The following is a 24902-nucleotide window of genomic DNA, read 5'->3' on the forward strand; positions in this document are numbered from 1 at the left end:
ACTTTTCATAAAGGCTAGATGAACAATATCTAGCTTCATATAAGCAAATTGCAACAAAAAATATGACTTTGTCTAATGTCATGAGAACAAATCTGTATCCAAATACTTCTAAGAAGCTGATGTGGGGTGCTGTGGCAGAGGTGAAGATCAGATCACATCAGATTAGTCGCTCAGTTGTGTCCGACTCTTTGCGACCCCATTAATCGCAGCATGCCAGGCCTCCCTATCCATCACCAACGCCCAGAGTTCACTCAGACTCACGTCCATCAAGTCAGTGATGCCATCCAGCCATCTCATCCTCTGTCGTCCCCTTCCCCTCCTGCCCCCAATCCTTCCCAGCATCACAGTCTTTTCCAATGAGTCAATTCTTCGCATGAGGTGGCCAAAGTACTGGAGTTTCAGCTTTAGCATCACTCCTTCCAAAGAAAGCCCAGGGCTAATCTCCTTCAGAATGGACTGGTTGGATCTCCTTGCAGTCCAAGGGACTCTCAAGAGTCTTCTCCAACACCACAGTTCAAAAGCATCCATTCTTCAGCGCTCAGCCTTCTTCACAGTCCAACTCTCACATCCATACATGACCACTGGAAAAACCATAGCCTTGACTAGACGGACCTTTGTTGGCAAAGTAATGTCTCTGCTTTTGAATATGCTATCTAGGTTGGTCATAAGTTTCCTTCCAAGGAGTAAGCGTCTTTTAATTTCATGGCTGCAGTCACCATCTGTAGTGATTTTGGAGCACAGAAAAATAAAGTCTGACACTGTTTCCACTGTTTCCCCATCTATTTCCCATGAAGTGGTGGGACAGGATGCCATGATCTTCGTTTTCTGAATGTTGAGCTTTAAGCCAAATTTTTCACTCTCCACTTTCACTTTCATCAAGCTTTTGAGTTCCTCTTCACTTTCTGCCATAAGGGTGGTGTCATCTGCATATCTGAGGTTATTGATATTTCACCCGGCAATCTTGATTCCAGCCTGTGTTTCTTCCAGTCCAGCGTTTCCCATGATGTACTCTGCATATAAGTGAAATAAACAGGGTGACAATATACAGCCTTGATGAACTCCTTTTCCTATTTGGAATCAGTCTGTTGTTCCATGTCCAGTTCTAACTGTTGCTTCCTGATCTGCATACAAATTTCTCAAGAGGCAGATCAGGTGGTCTGGTATTCCCATCTCTTTCAGAATTTTCCACAGTTTATTGTGATCCACACAGTCAAAGGCTTTGGCATAGTCAATAAAGCAGAAATAGATGTTTTTCTGGAACTCTCTTGCTTTTTCCATGATCCAGCGGATGTTGGCAATTTGATCTCTGGTTCCTCTGCCTTTTCTAAAACCAGCTTGAATATCAGGAAGTTCACGGTTCACATATTGCTGAAGCCTGGCTTGGAGAATTTTGAGCATTACTTTACTAGCGTGTGAGATGAGTCCAATTGTGTGGTAGTTTGAGCATTCTTTGGCATTGCCTTTCTTTGGGATTGGAATGAAAGCTGACCTTTTCCAGTCCTGTGGCCACTGCTGAGTTTTCCAAATTTGCTGGCATATTGAATGCAGCACTTTCACAGCATCATGTTTCAGGATTTGGAATAGCTCAACTGGAATTCCATCACCTCCACTAGCTTTGTTCGTAGTGATGCTTTCTAAGGCCCACTTGACTTCACATTCCAGGATGTCTGGCTCAGGGTGAGTGATCACACCATCGTGATTATCTGGGTCATGAAGATCTTTTTTGTACAGTTCTTCTGTGTATTCTTGCCATCTCTTCTTAATATCTTCTGCTTCTGTTAGGTCCATACCATTTCTGTCCTTTATCAAGCTCATCTTTGCATGAAATGTTCCTTTGGTATCTCTGATTTTCTTGAAGAGATCCCTAGTCTTTCCCATTCTGTTGCTTTCCTCTATTTCTTTGCATTGATCGCTGAGGAAGGCTTTCTTATCTCTTCTTGCTATTCTTTGGAACTCTGCATTCAGATGTTTATATCTTTCCTTTTCTCCTTTGCTTTTCGCTTCTCTTCTTTTCACAGCTATTTGTAAGGCCTCCCCAGACAGCCATTTTGCTTTTTTGCATTTCTTTTCTGTGGGAATGGTCTTGATCCCTGTCTCCTGTACAATGTCACGAACCTCATTCCATAGTTCATCAGGCACTCTATCTATCAGATTTAGGCCCTTAAATCTATTTCTCACTTCCACTATATAATCATAAGGGATTTGATTTAGGTCATATCTGAATGGTCTAGTGGTTTTCCCTACTTTCTTCCATTTAAGTCTGAATTTGGCAATAAGGAGTTCATGGTCTGAGCCACAGTCAGCTCCTGGTCTTGTTTTTGCTGACTGTATAGAGCTTCTCCATCTTTGGCTGCAAAGAATATAATCAATCTGATTTCAGTGTTGACCATCTGGTGATGTCCATGTAGAGAGTCTTCTCTTGTGTTGTTGGAAGAGGGTGTTTGTTATGACCAGTGCATTTTCTTGGCAAAACTCTATTAGTCTTTTCCTGCTTCATTCTGTATTCCAAGGCCAAATTTGCCTGTTACTCCAGGTGTTTCTTGACTTCCTACTTTTGCATTCCAGTCCCCTATAATGAAAAGGACATCTTTTTTGGGTGTTAGTTCTAAAAGGTCTTGTAGGTCTTCATAGAACCATTCAACTTCAGCTTCTGTAGAGGTGAAGGGAAGAGAGAAAAACATTTAGAGGATGCTTTAGGAGAACTTCCCTGGTGGCTCAGACAGTAAAGCATCTGTCTACAGTGCGGGAGACCTGGGTTTGATCCCTGGGTCAGAAAGATCCCCTGGAGAAGGAAATGGCAATCCACTCCAGTACTACTGCCTGGAAAATCCCATGGACAGAGAAGCCTGGTAGGACACAACTGAGTGACTTCACTTTCACTTTAGGAGAACAGGAAACTGGCAATTGTACGGTAAGACATCTGTGTTCGGAGGATCATAATTTGCAAACAAGAGTAATATGCTTAGCCATATTTTCATTCACACTTCTGAAGTCTCCTCAAAGGGATACCTAAAATTTGCTGGGAACAGACCTCAAGCCAGATGTTGCACTTCAAGCTAGTGTCCTGTTTTGTTTTCCTTGCTCATTCCACCTAGCTTTCTTTAAATATCCTTTGTTTATTAAAAAAAAAAAGATTAAGTAATAGTATCATTGTAAGGATTCTTTCAGTTTAAATATTTTGTAAAATAGCAATTCTGGAAAATGAAGAAAATTTTTTCAAAACCCATACATCCTAAAACTCAAGGTACAACACACCCTTCCCTAAATTGCCTTGCTAAGTCAAAAGATCTTTTTTTGTGAGTCTGGGGCATCTTGTCACATCAAAATGCAAGAAAATAGAGGAAGAATACTAGGGTTATGCCAAAATGATCGAGGAGTCAAACTAGCTCCTACCAGTCAAAGATGGAACAATTTGAGCATAAAAATGAGTAAGTTCAATAAAAGGAGATGTATGGTACACATTAGAATCCATGAATTCATACTGATAAAAAAAAAAGCTTTTTAAACTTTTAATGGATCCAAATTACGTCAATGATTCTGTTTCTATTTGGAAGTAGAGGAATCATGACTGACTAGTTTCCCTATCACTTCATGACCTAGGTTTTCTTACTATGATATCAACCAGGTTAGGTCCTGCTGTCTCTACAGTGAGGCTCATTTAGGTCAAAGCAGCCAACCAATACTGAGAATGCAGGGCTCAGAAGTCTCCAGTATCCTCAGCAAGTGACCACGAAGAGTGCATGCTCACCCTCTGTTGCTAAAATGGAATAAAGGAACTTTTAGGAACTTTGAATAGATTCCTTTAAAGAGTTTACATCTGCAAATAAGTATAGTTTCTTTCTTTGCCTTTTTTTTTTTTTTTAATTAGTCTACAGCATCTGTTATTCCCATGCAGTCTCCCATCCAAGTACTAACCAGGCCTGACCCTACTTAGCTTCCGAGATCAGATGAGATCAGGCACGTTCAGGGTGGTATGACCATAGACTGCTTTTGTTTTTAATTGAAATGTAGTTGATTTACATTATCTTAGTTTCAGGTGTACAACATAATGATTCAATATTTCACAGATTTTACTCCATTTAAAGTTATTCCAGGACTTGTCTGGAGGCCCAGTGGTTAGGACTCTGGGCTTCCACTGCAGGGGGCACATGTTTCATTCCTGGTAAGGGAACGAAGATCCCACATGCTGCATGGCACAGCCAAAAAATTTAAATTACATTAAGTTAAATTAAAAACAAAGTTATTACAAACAAAAGCAGAACACTCTTTGATATAAACCACAACAATATCTTGCTCCACCTCCTAATGAAAATAAAACCAAAAATAAACAAATGAGACCTAATTAAACTGAAAAGGTTTTGCACAGCAAAGGAAATCATAAACAAAACAGAAAGACAACCCACAGAATGGGAGAAAATATCTGCAAACAAAGTGACCAAAAAGGGATTAATCTCCAAAATATACAAACATCTCATGCAGTTCAATATCAAAAAACAAACAACCCAATTAAAAACTGGGTGGAAGATCTAAAGAGACATTTCTCCAAAGAAGACAGATAGCCAAGAAGCACATGAAAAGATGCTCAACATTACTAATTATATTAGAGAAATGCAAATCAAAACTATGAGGTACTGCGTCACACAGGTTAGAATAGCCCTCATCAAAAAAATCTACAAATAATAAATGCTGGAGAGGGTGTGGAGAAAAGGGAACCCTCCTACATTATTGATGGGAATGTACATTGGTATAGCCACCATGGGGAACAGTATGGAAATTCCTTTAAAAACTAAAAATAGAGCTAATGTATAACCCTGCAATCCCACTCCTGGGCATATATCCAGAGTAAAACATGGTCTGAAAGGATACATGCATCCCAATGTACACTGAAGCACTGTTTACAACACCCAAGACATGGAAGCAACCTACATGTCCATGGACAGAGGAATGGATGAAGATGTGGTACTTATATACAATGGAATATTACACAGCCATTAAAAAGGACAAAATAATGCCATTTGCAGCAACATGGATGGACCTAGAGATTGTCATACTGAGTAAAGTCAGTCAGAGAAAGATGGAAAAATATCATATGACATCCCTTATATGCAGAATCTAAAAAAAACTGTACAAATTAATTTCTTTACAGAATAGAAACAGATTCATAGACTTAGATAATGAACTTATGGTTGCCAGTAGGGGAAGGATCAGGGGAAGGGATAGTTAGGGAGTTTTAGATTGACATGTACACACAGCTATATTTTAAATGGATAACCAACAAGGTCTTCTGTATAGCACAGGGAACTCTGCTCAATATCATGTGGCAGCCTGGATGGGAGAGGAGTTTGGGGGAGAATGGATACATGTATATGTACAGCTGAGTCTCTTTGCTGTCCACCTGAAACTATAACAGTATTGTTAATTGCCTAGACTCCAATATAAGATAAAAAGTTAAAAAAAATCCAGTGCAAAACTTCAAAGATAGCATCAAAATCATTCTTTCTCTGTAAGTGTACTTAAAATGGGTGAACTGTATACTTAAAATGGGTGAAATGTTTTGATATGTAAATTATACTTCGATAAAGAGACAGCAATTAAATAATTTTTAAAGTAATTATTGGGAAATTAGGACAAACATTTTTTTTTGGCTGTGCTATGCAGCTTGCTGGATCTTAGTTACCCAGCCAGAAACTGAACCTGGGCCCTAGGCAGTGGAAGCAGAGTCCCACCCACTGAACCAACAGAAAATTCCCAAATTAGTACAATTTTAACACTGTCTGGATATTTGGTGATATCTAGGAATTATTAAAGTGTAATAATGCTATCATGTGTATGTGTTTTATATCAGTTTTAGATAAATGTATTGAAATATTTTAGGAAGACATGATTTGGAGAACTTGCTTCAATATAATTGAGAGGGAAAGAGAGTGGTAGGGATACAGATTTTTTAAAAAATAGGTCTTGAATTTTTAATTACTAAAGCTTGTTGACAGCCACATGGACAGTGATTACACTCTTATTTTTACTAAGTTTTGTCTAAGTTTGTAATTTAAAAAAATTTTTTTATTAGGTATTTATGGCTGCGTCAGGTCTCAGTTGTGGCACACAGGATACTTCATTGCAGCGAGGGCTTCTCTCTAACCGTGGTGCGTAGGCTTGCCAGGTGTGGTTCTCGGGCTCAGTAGTTGCGGCGGGTACGCTTAGTTGCCCTATGGCATACGGGATCTTACTTCTCCAACCAAGAATCAAGCCCGCACTCTCTTCATTGGAAGCTGGATTCTTAACCACTGAACCACCAGGGAAGTCCCAACAAATTTTAAAAAATAAATAAATAAACAGAATTTTTACAAACTCTTCTTGTGTATGTACTGTTTTTGTTATAGGTCCACAGCTACTCAAAAAAAAAAAATCATCAGTTTCAGTTATCAGCCATTCTGCACCTGGCATACTGAAGATGCATAACACTTTGTAGTTATTATTCGTTTCTTTATTTGACACAGGGAGCACAACAGCCATGTAAGTAGCCCTGAACATGATTTAAAAGCCAGAGTCATCACAACTTATGAATGACCTCTTATCTGATACTTCTTTCTATTAAGTTACTTTCTATTGAAGTATAGTTGATTAGCAATGTTGTGCTGATTGCTGGTGTACAACAAAGTGATTTAGTTATACATACATACTTTTTCATATTTTTTTCCACTATGGCTTATTACAGGATTATCTGATACTTCTGAGCTTATAGAGAATAAGCACAATAACCAGTTTTTCTGTCGAAATTCCTCTAAAAACAAGCCTAAAGAGCTTAGGACTAAGCAGATGGGGAGTTTCACTGGCTCTGTGCTAAAATTAAGTAGCTAATTTGAGAGATAAAGCATGTTAAAATATCAATTCAGAACAAAAAAAAATCACATTACATGGTTTATGTTCTACATATTAAAGCATGTTTTCTAGTATGGGTTCCTAGAGGAAAGGGACTTGTGTTCTGTTCAGCATGTGAGCTGCTCTTAATACATTATAGGGGAGATGCTCAAGTTACTTAGGTTGTTGAATTTATTAGGCCAGTTGAAAGCTGCGGAAAGGACTAATTAAAATGGCTTATTTTAACCTAAAATATAATAAATTCTTTATGTTCAAAAGTGGTCCTCACACCTGTTAAAATGGCTATTATCAAAAGGACAAGAAATAACAAGCATTGGAGAGGATGTGGAGAAAAGGGAACCCTTGGGTACTGTCAGCGGGAATGTAAACTGGTGCAGCCACTATGGAAAATAGTGCAGAGGTTCCTCAAAAAAATTAAAAATAGAAACTACCATGTGATCTCACAAATCCACGCTGGGTATTTATCCAAGAAAATGAAAACACTAGCACTCCCATGTTCTTTGCAGCATTATTTACAATGGCCAAGATATGGAAACAAGCTAAGAGTTCATCAATAGAACAGATAAAACACAATATACTGAAATAGCTATCTATATGTTTATCTATATACAGAAATATTATTCAATCATAAAAAAAGAATATCTTTCCATCTGCAACAACATGGATGGATCCTTGGGGTATTATGCTAAGTGAAATACATCAGACAGACAAAGACAAATACTGTATGATCTCAGCTTTAAATGGAATCTATAAAACCAAAACCAAGCTTACAGAGAATAGATTGGTATGCAACAGATTGGTGGGGGGGTAGGGTGTCCGCTAAATAGATAAGTGGAGTCAAAAGGTACAAACTTCAGGTTATAAAATAAGTAATCCATGGAGATGCAATGTGCAACATGGCGACTATAGCTATTACTGTACTGGCGGCTCAGTGGTAAAGAATCTGCCTGCCAACGCAGGAGACACAGGTTCAATCCCTGGGTCAGGAAGATCCCCTGCAGAAGGCAATGGCAACCCACTCCAGTATCCTTGTCTGGAAAATCCCAGACAGAGGAGCCAGGTGGGCAGAGTGGGACACAACACAGTGACTAGACAACAATTGCATATTTGAAAGCTGCTAGATCTTAAAAGTTCTCATCACAAGAAAAAAAAGAATTCTGCAGCTATGTACGGTGATAAATGTTAGCTAGACTTAGTATAATGACCATTTCATAATATATACAAATATCAAATCATTATGTTGTATACCTGGAACTAATATATCAACTATCCTTTAATTTAAAAAAAGAGCAGTTCCTTTGGGCCCCACACCTTCCACCAACAATAAAAACAGTATTTCCTATCATCTACAGAGAGATAGATCTTGAGCTATATAACAGCTCCATATGGGCAGAGGCCATCTTAATTTGTCGTATGTACTTGACTTGGATATAGTCTAACTACTGTCCTGGTGGCTCAGTGGTAAAGAATCCACCTGCCAATGAAACAGATGCGGGTCCAATCCCTGGGTCAGGAAGATCCCCCAGAGAAGGAAATGGCAACCCACTCCAGTATTCTTGCCTGGGAAATCCCATGGACAGAGAAGCCTGGCAGGCTACAGTCCATGAGGTCACAAAAGACTTGGATACAACTTGGTGACTATACAACAATACTCTACCTAACCACGTCTCCTATGTGTGCATGTGTATGCACACACTCTCACACTCCATAGCCTACTTAATCCTATGTCACCACTTATTATCTTCAACTCCTCTCCTTCCCTCATTACTGATACCAAGTTTTATTAACTGCCTGTTCCAGGTCATCACCTGCCCACTTCTCTTTCCCATTGCCTGATCTTAATCAGAGTATCTCACCCAAATGAGATTTTACCACTGTGCCTGCCTGATTCCTCATCCTCCAAGCCAATCTAAACTACGAGTGTCATTTCTTTATTTAAAACTTTCTAACGGCTCACCATTGTCTTAAAAAAAGAAACTCTGATTGTCGGGCTCTTCTATGATCTGGTCCATTTCATCTCCTCTCAGCCCTTGTTCACCACTCCCACTCACCATACACAATAAATCGTTTAAATATAATGCTTTCCAGGCTTACATATGTGTGCATATGTTGCTTTTCCTGTCTCTAATACTCTCCTCCTCTCACACCAATCTGTACTCATCTTTCAGCTCTCAGCTTAAACATCATTTTGAGTATTCTCATAGCCCCCTTCATTTGTCTCAGAAATACTATTCATCATATTTTATAATTTTCTACTTGTCCAAATCTTTCATTAGACACAAAGCAAGTCTAGTGTACTCAGAAGAGTGTTTGACTCAATGACGGCATGCTGATCTTCAGTAAATTAACAGTTTTTAATGACAGCTAATAATGATTTAAACTAGCTTCACAACCCTCAATTTGGTTTCCTGTTATCTGTAGGATTTTTGCTTCTTAATTCTACTCCAACCTCAACCCACAACCTTTACTCACCTATAGGGATGTTGCACTAAAATCCATTCTCTTCTTGCATAACTAGACCTGGCTTCTCAAGTACAGACTACATTTCCCCAATGCCTCTTAAGGCTATATGTATTCCTGTGATCAACCTACAGTCAAAAGAACATAAGAAGTTATACAATTTATGGCTTAGATTTCCGAAGGCCATTCCTTCAAGGGCTAAAATGAAAGCAACTGAGTTATCTCAGAAGCCATGTTTTGAAAATGGCAAAATGTGAATCCAGATCTTTGAAAGACTGGACGGAGGACAGCACAGGACACTTAAGTGGTGACAAATATGCTTTATCAGAGCCATTGCATTTTGGAGTCTCCTTGTTACTACTTTCACTACCCTAAGGCCTAATACACAGAATACAGAGAGGCAGATGAAATGGGAGACTTCAGATTTTCAGCAAAATGACATAGACCTAATAAAGATTAAAAATTCCAATATAAAAAATTTACAATGAACCCAGGGTCATATACAGAAAATAGAAATTTTTCAAACTAGTTAAAAATATCTTCCTTAATGAGAAAGAACTGACATTTATTTGAGACAAATTAATACAATCAACAAGCAAAAACAAAAGACAAGGAAAAGGAACTTTTTTTTTTTTTTGAAAAGGAACTTCTGTGTCTGTGGTGTCCGTAGGTAATGTGCAGCTAGGGTAGCAACTAGGGTGACTGACATTGTACTTGTAACTTATTCCAAAAAAAGTTAGGCCAAGGATAATGGGGCAAATGACAGACAACAGACCACAATCCAGCTTCAGAGGTCACAAACCAACACCAAGAGGTCAAAGACAAAATGGGCAAATTCTTATAAAAACACACCACACTCATATGAAAATAAATGCCTAAAAGAATGAAGATCTTAAAAAGATTTTTGAAGATTTAAAAACTTTATAAAGATTTTAAAAGAGTCATGAGAAAAACGACAGAGAAAACTTAAAAAGCAACAACAAAAAGGCCCTGTCACTCTCCTTGTAAAGAAGCTGCTTTAAGAGCCCGTAGGTTCTCAGAAAAGAATTTTAGCTACTGGCAAGGCAATAAGATGAATGTATTAGAATTCCAGGCACATTTATCTATTTCAGGGCCAGCACAAAAACACCTACTACTAAAACCAGAACACCAGCTTTAAACTTACCCAGTGGTGAGCAGAATTTTAAGAGCTCCAGTTCTACACAGGTTCAGATGCTGACTCTTATCACTTACTGGGTGTCGTGACTCTGGGTAAATTACTTAACTTCTCTGAGATTCAAGCTTTCTTACCAGTAAAGGGATATTCCAACTCATGAGCACCTTCGGTAGAACTGCAATGGTTTAATGAAATAAATCATGTAAAGTATTTTTTATGGCAAGCATGTACTGCTGCTGCTGCTAAGTTACGTCAGTCATGTCCGACTCTGTGCAACCCCATAGACGGCAGCCCACCAGGCTCCCCCATCCCTGGGATTCTCCAGGCAAGAACATTGGAGTGGGTTGCCATTTCCCTCTCCAAAGAATGAAAGTGAAAAGTGAAAGTGAAGTCGCTCAGTCATGTCTGACTCAGCTACCCCATGGACTGAAGCCTACCAGGCTCCTCCATCCATGGGATTTTCCAGGCAAAAGTACTGGAGTGGGTTGCCATTGCCTTCTCCAAAGCATGTACGAAAAAGCCATTATTACCGTACCCACTATTCTTTCACTGTAGTAGGCTTTTGTATTTTGTTTTTAGCAAAAATTTTTACTTGGCACTGACTTCAAAACAGCTTCAAGTTTAAGTGTGTAACCTCTTCCCATGGTATCATCAAATAGGCCACACTACAGTGTACCTACATTTGCTAACAGCTTACCAAAGAATTTAAGTCACTTCACTTCTGCCACTCTGATAATCTTAGAGAAATCAGGTATTAAAAGTACCTTTTACTTCACAACATATCTGTGATGCATATCTTAAAACACAAATGATATTCTGATGATGAAATCCTTATCAACCCAGAACAATGAAATCTGGGTGCTTGAAAAAGGGAAATGCACGGTGCCAACAGCTCCCCTTTCAGTCTCACATGCCTAGCGACAACTGTAACACTGCAAATATTTGTACCAGTATCTCAGATTCTGTTATAAAACTATCAAATGTCAATAGCTTTATATTTTTTAAGGGTTGTTCATGATTCTCACTCTGGCAACTGTTGGAATAAAAACCACAAGGATATTACTAATATTCATGGCAAAAACTCTAGGTCTAGGTAGTGAATGCAGACTGTCTTCTCTTCAACCTACAAATTTTCAATTAGATGACTTTTTCAACTGAATAGGATACTGATTTGCTGACAACTTGCCAGGGAATGAGAATTTTGGCAAATACAAACACAATGGACAAATGAATTTTTTATTATAAAACTATACAAAGAGCTATATAAAAAGTGGTGGAACTATAATTGTTGGTGAACAGTAAATAAGTGACCCTTTGGGCCACAGTAAATGATCCACACTATGATGGTGTAGGAACATTTTCCTAGATGAGGAACAGTATACTATACTAAGTCACTTCAGTCGTGTCCGACTCTGCGTGACCCCTAGACGGCAGCCCACCAGGCTCCCCTGTCCCTGGGATTCTCCAGGCAAGAACACTGGAGTGGGTTGCCATTTTTTTCTCCAAGCATGAAAGTGAAAAGTGAAAGGCAAGTTGCTCAGTCGTGTCCGACTCTGAGCGACCCCATGGACTGCAGCCTACCAGGCTCCTCCATCCATGGGATTTTCCAGGCAAGAGTACTGGAGTGGGGTGCCATCGCCTTCACATTACAAGTAAAAGGACTTCAACAACTTGAGCAAAGTATACATAAAATCACTTCTAAATGTAATTTGAAGAATTTTTTTTAAAAAGCCATCACTGGACTTCCCTGGGGCCAGGGGTTGATTCTGTGCTTTTACTGTAGGGGGTGCAGGTTTGACTGGTCAGCCAAGTTCCACAGGCCACTCAGTGTGGCCAGAAAAAAAAAAAAAGCCATCACTTGCTTGGGTTTTGAAATTCGGCTTCAAATTGTATCTGTTGTTTCCTACTCCAATTTATCGTTCTTAGATAAGGAGGTGAGAAAACTTTTTCATTAACAGAGGGAAATAATCAGTAAATAATTTGGACTTTGCAGGACTTATGTCACAGCAATTCAACTCTGCTACTGTAGTCAAAAGCAGCCAGAGACAACTTGTAAACAAATGGGCATGGCTAGTCCAAAAACAGGCAGTGGGTCTTGGTTTGCCAACCTCTGTTCGAGATGATCTGTATGATTTGGAGAAAGCGGAAAAGGTAATTATATATTCCAATAATTAGGATTGAAGTATTTTTCTTTTTATATCTCCAATATTTGACAGTTATAAAATATGCACATGCTGCTATCCCTAAGGTTAACACTAAAAAATTAGCCTTGTTTAATATCTAAACTTTTTTAAATTAAAAGGATCAATCACATTTAAATTTAAGCCTTTAGGGACTTCTTGGCAGCCCAGTAGTTAAGACTCTGAGTGGGGGCATAGGTTCGATCCCTGGTCGGGGAACTAAGATCCGACACACTACATGGTGCAGACAAGAGAGAAAAAAATTAAGCCTTTATTAGAACCATTAGTCCGAAGTATCTTGATAATTAGAAGAAAAGGAGATTCATTTATAGGTTAGAAGTTTAAATTACAATTATATAAATAATCACTATTTTGAAAAAAACAAAAATACAGAAAGGCAGATTTTAGGAATCACAACCCAACGAAAATACAAAATTACCAATCATAAAAGAGGTTTTAGCATTTACTTATTTTTTTATTTTTACTTTTTCAGCTGCACTGCACAGCATGTGAGATCTTAGTTCCTTAACCAGGGATCGAACCCACACCCACTTAAACTAACCCACTCCTGCTCACAGTGGAAGCACAGAGTCTTAACCTCTGGACTGCCTGGGAAGTCCCCAGTTTTACCATTTATAATTACCCTACTTGGAAAATACTCTGCTAAGAAATAGAGTAGTAAACACAGTTGGTTTTGAAGTAATGACTTTATTAATAAATATACATCCATATGATGATGTAGATACAAATCATGAACACTACTCCATTCCCATACACATAATTGCACACGAGTAGCTCAAGTTCATGGACATAAAAACATACACAGTATCTATTCAGACTTTTTACAGCAGAGGACAGCGTGCTTATATCAGTTAATTGGTAATTATTTTCTCCATAATTATCTGTGGAAAAATGAAACTGTGAAACTAAAAGAATCAAAGTGGTCTGATTACTATAAATCACATACTTGATTTACTGTAGCATTAAATTTTCCAAAATTAAATACATTATATGTGAGAGAACAGATTTATCTACTTGGGGGGAGTAAGGGGAAAAAGCAAAGGAAAGATTTAGATACATCCTAGAGTTTAACAGCATATAGTTAAGATATAATAAAGAGAAAACCATAATAGCATCAAAACATATTGTCAAAGGGAAAAAATGTTTCAAACAACTGTTGTGAATTCTTATGTTTTACTATATAGGGATCATAAAATTCTACTGCATATATAGACCATGACTGACAGAGTAGCAGTTATTGTCAACATCCCCTGAATTGTTCTTTTAAAGCTTCTTAGAATATAAAAGTTGGTTGTTTTTTTTTTTTTCATTTAGCTCATATATTGGCTTTTCCTACATTGTATGAGTCACCTTTAACCTAATAAATGGACCCAGATGATTCCTTTTGCTCCTTAATTTAAAAAAAAGTTACTTATTTCATGAAAAAAATACATGTAAATTCACACAAACATCAGTTTGGAATTAATATTACCTTTACTACCTTAACAGATGCTTCTTTTAAAAGTAAATAAAAAATATAAAGAAGTTTTTAGTATAACTGAAACACTGATTTTTAAAACATCTCCAAATATTTAAAATTAACCAGATACCTATTTTTTTCCAATACAATGTGCTAATTTTTTTTAATATCCAGTGCAAAACTCCAAAGATAGTATCAAAATCATCCCACACTAAAGATTAGTTATGCAAAGTTATATCTGTCAAAAACTGAAAATTTCATCTGTATTAGCTCCTAATATGTTGATATAAGAATAAATAAGGCATGTTAAAATATTTTTTAAAGAAAAAAGTAAAGCAAACTTACTTGAATAGCAGATCATTTTCTGACCAACAGTTTAAATATAGAATAGTGAAACCTATTTTGTGAAGAACAGAATTACACAATATAAAATTAGCAATTTACCTTTCAAGGAACAAGTATACAGTGGGGGGGAAAAGCCAGTTTTCCCCAAATGATTATATTAAAGTATAAGGAATTGTTTAACATGCTATTTCAGTGTTTATCATGACAAGAGACAGTGTCAAAAGATTCACAACATAGTCTTTGTAGAGAAGTAAAAATATTTTCTATGTTAAGACTTTATTCATGTTATCACTTAGATGTCTTTCTCTTCAACATGGCACCAATAAACTGTTCACAAGGAGAAAAGGAAATAGAATAAGAAGATGCTCCTCAGCATACAGATCTAATACTCCAGGTAACTTCTCATAAAACAGAAAATTCAGCTTTCTAAATGGGGTTATCCAATCACTTTTTTTCCTGGAACATAGCTCCTGATATTAATAAAACACTGTTATGGACATAACTTCCTTTAGTTGATCTCTCCATTTCATTAACTTGTATATAAGATTCATCATACAATAATACATCTGCTTTATCTTCTGACACACAGCACAGCACCACTGAGTAGATGTGCTGGAGGATGGAGAAACGGGAGGGGAACAAGTATAGGAAAATGCAGCGAGAAAGGGCATGTTTAACAAAATCAGAAAACAAAACTGAAAGGGAAACATCAAATGGGCACACTATGAAACACAATCACAACCAAACCCTTGACTATGATATATATAATTCTGTGGGAGAACATGAAATTAAACAACTGCTTTCAGGAATTCAAACGAGGACTTCTAAGCAGCCAACTGCTAAACATCATCTTCAGAAACAACTGAATGACAAATACATGATAAAAGTGGATGGATAAAAAAAAAAAGTGGATGGATGAACACATGAATAGAGATGTAAGCATCTGTGTGTGTCAGAAATTATACTGTTCTAAGTAGATTTATATTAAAAGTTTTGTATTTTAAGCTTCTGCAAGAAGAAACTGTTATAGCAATTTAGCTGCCAGAATGTTACAACTAATTATGCAGTCATCCAACATTGCTCTCTATGGTTTGTGCAAAGCTAAAATTGTTGAGGTCACTGTCTTAGAAGCCAGTGCGTACACAGTCCCCACATAAAATGCAACCTCTTACTGTAAAGAGCAGCATAAAGTCCAGCTCTTTGTGTCAGGCATCACTGGAACACCTGAAGGCTTGCTGCTTTTTTCCTGATAAAAAAGTTATGAAACATGACATCCATTTGCAACCAGAGTTTGCATTAACTGAGAGCAAACCCAAGCAACATAATATGCGCCCTTTGAAAATTTTAATTTTCAAAGATTAAAAATCTGGGGGTCCTGCAAACCTACATTATAATTTCAAAGGCATTTAAGCTCACAAATACATACACAGTAACTTTAAAATTCAGTGGAATTTTTTTTTTCAAATCCAAAGTTTATAATAATCTATTTTATTTAGATCAAACTCAGAATAAATAAAAATGTATATTAACGAAGACTGCTTTCAAAAAGAGGGACTAGAGATATCCCTCTGTCCCTTCTATACATGTTTGCCCAATGTTTTTTTTCTTTCCTATCTTGCTTCTAAAGCAAAATCTGTTGGAAAAAATTTATTTTGGATGAAGTGGTCTCATTAGAGCTACGATGAGATTTTTAATTAAACTAATCAACATATTTCTTACATGTTTCATGCATAGACGGATTCCTATTTCTTAATATTTGGGTTCTGACAGTCAGAAAACTGCATCTTGTTTGTACCAGTTTTACAGTCTACCATTCAATCTTTGTCCTTTGGTAGATATAGACCTGAAACCACAGTAAGTGCTAATGCAATGGGACAATTTATCAGAAACAATTAAAAAATATTTTTTAATAAATGAACATTATTAAACAGTGTTTTAAGCATAATGCTTTATAACTAAGTATATAAAAGGCAAAATGTATTAACTATAGCAACATGCAGACCTTAAGAATATTTCTTTTTCTATTATATTAAATATGCTATTCTCAGAATGCATTATATTTCACCAAAAATGTAATGTGCAGTTTTTATTAAAAAGTTTAATTTTTTTGTAAATATGAATTGTTTGTAGTGTTTGGTATACATGCTCTTAGGCAATTAAAAAATACACAACCTAAACATGGCTGAAAGGCAAATGCTAAAGAACTTTTAAAGGAATAATGGTTAAATCAATTAATGCCATGTAGATCAATAAATAAGAAACTGTTTAAACCTAGAACATTAAAAATAAGATTTTTAACATATGAAGTCTATGTAAATGCCAAAGCATATATCTGTGTCCTGTCTCATGAACATAAATGTTACCAAAAAATACCCTCCAGCCACTACCTCAAGTAATCCTGAATCATTAGTTTGCTTTGTTCCATCAGTTAAAAATACCTTAGATATTATCTTTATTATATTGTAAGCTAACTTCACAAACTAACAGGTATAATGGTTTCAATTATGTAGCACATAAAGCATTTAGAATGACAAAAAAATAGTAATAAAATGAGATACAACCATTAACTCTAAAGGAAAAGCAAAAACGATTTAGATAGGTGTTACACTTGAACCTATGTACAAATACAAAGCCACTGCTTATGCCTTGAGTGCATCCGTCAGCATATGACAGTTTCTGAGCAAAAGCCGGAAAAAAAAAAAAAAATCAAATGGGAAAACAAATTTGGAAAGCCCAGGCCATATCATGTATGTCGAAATAAAACCAAGAAGCTTTGGGATTATCCACAATCTTCCTTCTAAACCTGGCCCTCCTTTCCTGCCTCATTCACTCATTGGGTGGCTTGATTTCGCTGCTGGTTTCCTCCACCCCATGAACAGCTCTACCATGTATCATAGGGTAAGGAAAAGCAGCAGTCCCACAGCCATAGCCAAGATCAGCAAGACGGGATAGAGCTTTAATGCTACCTGGAGGTCTCCCTGGGCTGACTTTGTATCCTGCAGCTTTAGTTGTACCCAAAGGCCTGCCTGGACTTGTTTTAAATCCAGCCGCTTTGGTGGTTCCCAGGGGTCTGCCTGTGCTGGTCCGGTATCCTGCTGATTTGGTGGTTCCTGAAGGCCGGCCACGCTTACCAGATCGGTTGAGATTTTTCTTTTTCTTTAGTTCATCTTTTATCTCTATGCTTCTGCCACCTGCAGTCTGCAAGTGTGTTTCATTTAATGGGTCTTGCCTCTGACAAACCATTGGTTTGTGGCTGACTGTGTGGCTGTATTTGTTTTGCTGGGAGGAATATATGTCAAACTGATCAGCAGCTCTCATGGCATCTTCATTGAGGCAGGAAGGTTTGCCAGGCCCACAAAAAGCTGGATTACTGCTGGCAACAGGATGCATCATTTTCTACCAAAAATAAAGGACAAATATGCGTAAATACACATATAAAAATACATATCTGAATGACAGCATTTAGTGGGAAAACAGTCAGTCTCCCAACAACTATGCAGGCTCTCTAAAATTAGCTGACAGGCAGAACTCCAGACCACTTATAAAACAAACACACACACATCAGCAGATTCAAAGATACTTCTTTTTTCTCAATTTAATCACTGGTAGGCATAAATGCCATGCAAGATAACTAACACCAGTACTGATTTAGTAGTCATAATGTTTTCTGCATAGGAATTAGAAAAGTGTGTATGCAAAATCTGTTATATGTAGGTTTTTCTTTTCTAGATTAAGTCTGAAAAAAGATAATAAAGATAAGAACTGTTATTAATATGATACTTTTTTTCCTTTAGTTTCTTTAACATTCTTAGAATGTCTTCCTTTGGCCTTTCATTATATTTCCCACATGTATACTTTAGATCCAGCCAGTTTTCAAAGGTGGATGCTTCTTCAGCATTATCATAATTTATTATTTATACAAAATCCTGAGTATATGTTACACTGTATAAAGACAGAATGTGCCAAAGAACACAATCTGTTGGCAGTAGGCACTGACTCCCTTCAAACTGTTCTATCCAAACAGGAGGCAGCACCAACAACTGAAACAACTGAAGCTTATACTAAAAAATATGTGTAACAATCATAATAAAATACTTTTTAAAGTGTGGTTATCAAGACGAAATGCTGAATATTCAACACTGCTTTGTCCCTGGCCATAAATATGACATGAATCTTTTCCCCTTATAAGAGCTCTGTAACTAACAGTCCAACGACTCTATTTTGTCTGTGAAACATCCCTGTGAATTTTTTTTTATTTAAAGGCTGTAATATGACCACCACAATGACAAGTCAGCTTTAAATAGCCACATCATTTAGAAACACAGAAAAAGAGAATCTATACAGACTACAATATTATATTTCAATGAGGTTAAAAAAAAAAAGACATGGGTTTTAATTCATATTTAGAAAGAGTCACAAATGTCTATAAAGGTTCAGCCACAAGTTGTTAGATATTTGCCTGTACCTTTCATAAATGTAATAAAATTGCACCAAAACCCCAGTAATGAAAATAGTTACTCCAAGAGGCTAAAAACATATAATTAATGTGAGCCAAAACCACTGCAAATTTATTTCAATCATAAACCTAAAAGGAAATGGGAATCAAGTCAAAGAACTGAATTCAGTTACATTACTAAATATTTGCTAAAAATCAACAGATATAGAGCCATTTTCCAGCTAGCTTAAAAATCTTAACTACGAAGGAAAAACATTTACAATGAGAAGCTACTTGTTTATGGCAGAGCCTTATAGATCTGAGAACATAAAACAAGACTGGAACTAAACACAAATATTAAAAGGAGTAATTCCTCACTCATTCCCCAAGCATATAATGAGAATGAGGTTATTAATTATCATTTCATTTGCTCAAATTCTAATTTCAGATAAGAAATAAGACTTCATCAAGATATGTTCCAAATGTAATACTATTAATTGAAAATTACCAGTTTTTGAGATCTTCTATGTGCCAGGTAATAAGTTTGGCACTACATCTCAACTCTATCATCACTACAACTCAGCTTTATGAGGAACATACTATTAGCTCTATTTTAACTTCAAGCAACTTGCCAGGGTCACACATTAGGAAACAGTAAAGCCAAATACAAATTCAGATAATGTGACTTTCGAATCAACAGGGTTTCTTCATAGGCACAGTTATTATTTGAGTCAGATAGTTCTTCAGCTAGGGTGAAGGTGGGGGTATGTCCTGTGCATTTTAAGATGCTTAGCAGCATCCCTGCCCTCTACCCACTGCACTCCCTGGATGTCAGTTTCTATACCCTCCTCTTTTCCCTTTCAATTTGTAACAACCAAAATATTCTCCAGACACTGCCAAATATTCTCCGGGGAGGGGGTGCGGGGGACAAAATCTACCACCCATCATGAGAATCACTCAGCTATACTAAAATGAAAACACAAAAGTCAATTCAAAATACTTCTGCTGAGGACTTTTCTAGTGGTCCAGTGATAAAGAATCTGCCTGCCAATGCAGGAGACAAGGGTTTGATCACTGGCCCAGGAAGATTCCAATGCCATGGGCATCACAGGTACTGAGCCCGCACCCTAGAGCCTGTGCTCAATAAGAAGTCTGGGCACTGCAGCTAGAGAGTAGCCCCCTCTCTGGCCATAACTAGAAAAAGCAACAAAGATCCAACGCAGCCAAAAATAAATAAATACTCCTGTCAAAATTTTTATTCAACTCTTAAGCTACTACCTCTTCAAATATCCACAAAACCTTTCTATTGATAACATCTACAACATCTAAATCAAATAGATTTGTTTTCCAAACTGAAGAAAAGCCATCGTTGGAATTTGTGAAGAGACCAACCACATTCCTCTTCCCTACAAATTATAAACTAATTGAGAAATATACACAGGACTTAGATAGGAATCAAACTACTACTTTATTGCCAATAAAACTGGACTAGAGACCACATGCAAATACAAAGAGAAACACACTAGACCTCTGAGCAGACTGTAAGAGAAAAAGTGATCCCTTTCTCTTTTTTCCTGGTCATGCCTTGTGGCTTGGGCCACACAGTGAAAGCATGGAGTCTTAACCACTGGACCGCCAGGGAATTCCCAAAGCGACTTCTTTTTCAATTTTATTATTCAGAAATCACCCTGCTGAAAAGCTCTAGTGTAAACAGCCAGAAAAGTACCAGTCCTCTTCCACAGAAAGTACTGCCAGTAAAAGGAGAAAACGGTTTTTTTCCTACAATCTGTTACAATGTTTTATAGTTCATGCCTTTTAAGTTCCTATCACTAACCAAAACCTTCCCTCTGGACCTACTTCCCTTAGCTTCATTTCCTCTTAACATATTAGAACATTCATCACTATTATCACTATCAGGATATATAGTCTCAGCGTACATTATGTTTAGGTTTTCAGAAGCAAGATTCTGCCATATATCCTTTATTCAGACACCAACACTGTTCAACCAACATTGAAGAAAAACACAACATTTAAACAGTAGACAGACAAAAAATTCACCCATCTTCAACTCCGTTAATCTTCTCAGGAATGTATGCATTTGGTTTGTATTATGCTTTTTTAATATTTAATTTATTTATCTGGCTGCTCCTGGTCGTAATTGTGGCATGTAAAGTCTTAGTTGCTGCGGCATGTGGGATCTAGTCCCCCAACCAGAGATGAAGTTAGGTCCTCTGCTTTGGGAGCACTGAGTTCCAGCCACTGGACCACCAGGGAAGTCCCGGTGTGTATTACGTTAATTTACTTCTCATACAGCTCATTTTTAATAGAGGGCCAACTCCATGCAAAACAGTATTCTAAGAACCAGGTCACAAAACAGACAGAAGTAAAGTTGTTTATCCCAGGAAAGACAACAAGATACTTACTTAAAAGAAGATTTCTAAAGACTAGTTTAGAAGGGCTCTATATTTTCCTTCCCCGCTAACACCAAAAAATCAGTACAATTCTCTCCTTACTCAATAATTAACAAGCTGGAAAATAAATTTACTATGACTGTTACCCATGTAAACAGTTACCTAAAAAAAGAAATAGAGTTAAAACCAATCCTTCTCTACTTTCAGGAGTCAACTTTTTAAGATGGGAGTCAGCATCATTAGATCCTTCTGTGCACAATCGTCATACACATGAACATACACAGTGGTAGGTGCATGTTGAATCGGTATGTTTGTACATAGTATGTACACATTCAAGCTTTAATTGTACACTTAACAATGCCTCCCTGGTCCCAGCTCAGGGCTCACCAGATAACTGTTCTTTCTTGACTCTTCGGATACTACAGTAGAGAGTTCACTGAAAGCAATGCAGGCCTCATTTCTTAAGAGAGTTAGAATAACTACTACTGTAACTACTACATTTCTAGAAAGTTTGAACTGAATGAAATCCAAGAAGACAGAACCAGACTGTGAAGACTAGCAAATAATTTTTTAAAATAGTTCACTGACTATAAGGGAATCAACTAAGAGCTTCTATATATTTTAACAATGACTAAATAAGAATTCTCTTTTTTCAAATATTTGTTTGGCTGTTCCAGGTCTTAGTTGTGGCATTCGAGAACTAATTCCCTGCCCAGGGATCGAACCGGGCACGTGGAGTTGAGAGCATGGAATCTTAGCCACGGGACCACCTAAATCTGAATTCCTAAAGCATATGCTAAAACTTGCCATCCCTGAAGTTGTTTTACTGTGCATTTAACCCCCGAAGTCTTTTCGTGAGCTATTCTTTACAAACAATTCATTTTCCTTCTCCTGAATGTAGCAGTCATTATTGCCAACATAAAGAACTACAACTATTTTTAGTAACTTCAGAGCGTATTCATTTTTAAACATGGAGAAACTCGTCCTTTCAAGAAATCCAAGTTCCGCTCTCTTCTCAAGAGCAAACACATAATTCTCAGAGGTTTATTTCATGCTATTTGGCTTGTAACAACCATACAGAATCATACGCGATTTCATAATTCTAAATAAAAGTACATTTGTGAGCGACTTCACTCAGAAAATCTATTCAGCAAAGGCTAAAACAAATGCCAGTAGCCATGCACTCTGCCCCACCACGGAAAGTTTTGATACTAGAACAGAACATAAATAACGGCCTCCTTTGTCTTCTTTCTCCTCCTTAATTGTGCCCCACTGCGCAGTTTCCCCGGTGCCGGAATCCTTATTTGACAAGAGACGTGTAGAAATATATTACCTGTTGTGCCCGAAAGCGTATTTATTAGTGTATCAGCAATAACAACTTTGCAGGAGATATACGCCCACACTAGAGAAAGGGCTGTGTAGCCTCCGATAATCAAAATTGATAGCCCGCCGTCGTGCACCCGGAGTTCTGCAAGCTGCACAAGTCACAGGCTACTCCATCTAGATGTCCATCTCGAAGTCGGCAAGCATTAATTCAAAGTGGCGGGGAGAGAAGTGATTCTGACCTCCCGAAGAAAAGAAAGGGTGACCCCTCCCCCCGCCGCAAGAGGAATTTCCCCCCAATAATGGCTTCAAGCCCAGGGAAGAGCAGGCTACAAACCGGGGCCCCTCCTCTCGCTCCGGGCTAGGCCAGAGCCCCTTCTCAGGCGCGGGTTGGAGACCTCTTCTCACCAGCTGGCTAGGCCTTCATTCTGGCCCTCTCCTTGCCTTCTCCATGAGCACCCGCCGCCCAGACTCTGTCCCCGGCCCTTCTGACAAACCCCCGCACGTCTACTTACCTCAGCCGCTACTAGCCCGGCCCCTCAGCGTGCCCAGGGGCTGCCCATCGGCTGGAAACCTCACGCTGGCGCCGCTCCTTTCCCAGCCCGACGCCTCTATACTGCGCTGAGAGCCCGAGACGGACGGAAAAGCAGGGAGGGCGTTGGCGGCGAAGTGGACGCTGGTTTCCAGCTCCCACCGCAGCCACCGCTCACAGATCTGCCCCGGACGCAGGAGGAAGAGGCCGCCACAGCCCCGTAGAGCGAGGTGCGGCGTGCGCGAGCTCGCGAGTACCGCGCACGCACACGCACGACGCGAGACCCAATCTCCCGCCGAGGACCAGCACGCAAACCTGGGGAAGAGTAGTCCAGGGAGCCTGGCTGCGCTTGCGCGGCAAGAAGACGGCAGGAGGCGGGGCTTAGGCTGGAGCTACTTAGGCTCTGGTGCAGATCGCGCTCTCAAAAGGTTAAAAACTTCGTGGATTTCATGGCACTTCAGTGATACTGGATCTATTACTGACCCCATTTTTCAAATTAGAGGACTAATAAATGGTGGAGCTAGGATTTGCACCCAGCATCCTTTGGCAAAAAGATTGCCTTATTGTTCTAGGCGCTGCCCAAAGTACATTGACAGGACAAGCCTAAAAGTTACTTATGGATGGGCGGGGTGAGGTCTCCACTTGGAAATATTAATAAAATGGGGAATATTCAAATAATGAGGTATTTGAGCTCTCAGTCTTAGGATCATGTAATAATGAAGTCTCATTTTGTGAGGCTAACTTTAAAGGTTAATAATGTTTTTATGTCCATGATCTCCTCTGAATTACCATATTCTTCATTCCACCATCACAGGAAGGAATAAGACAGCTAGTTCGCTTACAAGATCTCCATTTATGTAGCTACTGCAAGATTTCTGACTTATGGGTCACCCCATAAAAGCCAACTTAGCAAACGGTATTAGTTTCCCCAGTTCTTCCGTCAGTTAATTCAAAGATGTCAGAAAGGGGAGGATTTAGAATTAGGAAGGCTGCTGTGCAGAAGATACATATTTTTAAAAGCATGGTTGTTTTAAAATATTTTTCCCAGCCATGCCAGGCTGCTTCCAGGTTCCTAATTCCCCAACCAGGGATTGAACCCAGACTCAGCAGTGAAAGCGTGGAGTCCTAATCACTGGACCACCAGAGGATTCCCAGGAAGGCAATTTTTCTGACAGTGTGGCAAAAGCCAGAGGCAGGTACTTGACCCTTTTGCCCATGCAATGAACACTGTTTTAAGGATATAATTCTTAGCAATGACTTGTACCATGAGTCAGCATTTGGCCCAGTGGTGCTGCCAGTAGGAAATAAAGGAAGACTAACAACTTTTCTGGGTGAACACACAAGGAGGAACATGGCAGGCTACAGTCCATCGAATCACAAGAGCAGGACATGACTTAGCGACTAAACAAGACAACAGCAGCAACAATACAAACCAGGAGGCAAACCAAACACAGTACACAGAACAGGCAAGCTCAATCATTTTCTGGCAAGCAGGGTTCTGTAACAAGATTCGAACTCTCAATCTAATTAATCCTATAAAATACCAGAAAACAGGACTGATCATATTAGTATTGTTCACATATAAAAGAAAAATACCAACATAGAAAACAACTAAAACATATACATGGATTTTAGGGCACATGAAGTAGCCTTCCAAAGACTTTTTAAAAACAAGTTTTCTCTAAGCAAGATTTCTTTATT

General features: G+C 38.2%; 1 protein-coding gene and 1 pseudogene across 2 annotated transcripts; both read right to left on the bottom strand.

Moving 5' to 3' along the window:
* Nucleotides 1-3866: 3866 nt before the first annotated feature.
* Nucleotides 3867-3985, bottom strand: LOC113896764 (annotated as a pseudogene).
* A 9378-nt stretch (nucleotides 3986-13363) lies between these two features.
* On the bottom strand, nucleotides 13364-23503 carry C7H5orf24 (chromosome 7 C5orf24 homolog). 2 transcript variants are annotated; one of them, XM_027546467.1, is made up of 2 exons: nucleotides 23185-23503; nucleotides 13364-17896 (listed from the first exon to the last, which is right to left on the bottom strand). In XM_027546467.1, exon 2 carries the CDS (start codon nucleotides 17891-17893, stop codon nucleotides 17327-17329), a length of 567 nt encoding a protein of 188 aa, XP_027402268.1. In that variant the 5' UTR covers nucleotides 17894-17896; nucleotides 23185-23503; the 3' UTR covers nucleotides 13364-17326. The 2 variants fall into 2 exon arrangements, with proteins under 2 accessions (XP_027402268.1, XP_027402269.1); XM_027546468.1 differs by lacking the exon at nucleotides 23185-23503 and adding an exon at nucleotides 22680-23157.
* Between the last annotated feature and the right edge of the window lie 1399 nt (nucleotides 23504-24902).

Source organism: Bos indicus x Bos taurus, chromosome 7 (assembly GCF_003369695.1).
Source record: "Bos indicus x Bos taurus breed Angus x Brahman F1 hybrid chromosome 7, Bos_hybrid_MaternalHap_v2.0, whole genome shotgun sequence".
NCBI lineage: Eukaryota > Metazoa > Chordata > Mammalia > Artiodactyla > Bovidae > Bos > Bos indicus x Bos taurus.

What these genes read in the sequence shown, in the direction of transcription:
- C7H5orf24 (XM_027546467.1), bottom strand. Translation starts at nt 17,893, where the DNA reads ATGATGCATCCTGTTGCCAGCAGTAATCCAGCTTTTTGTGGGCCTGGC.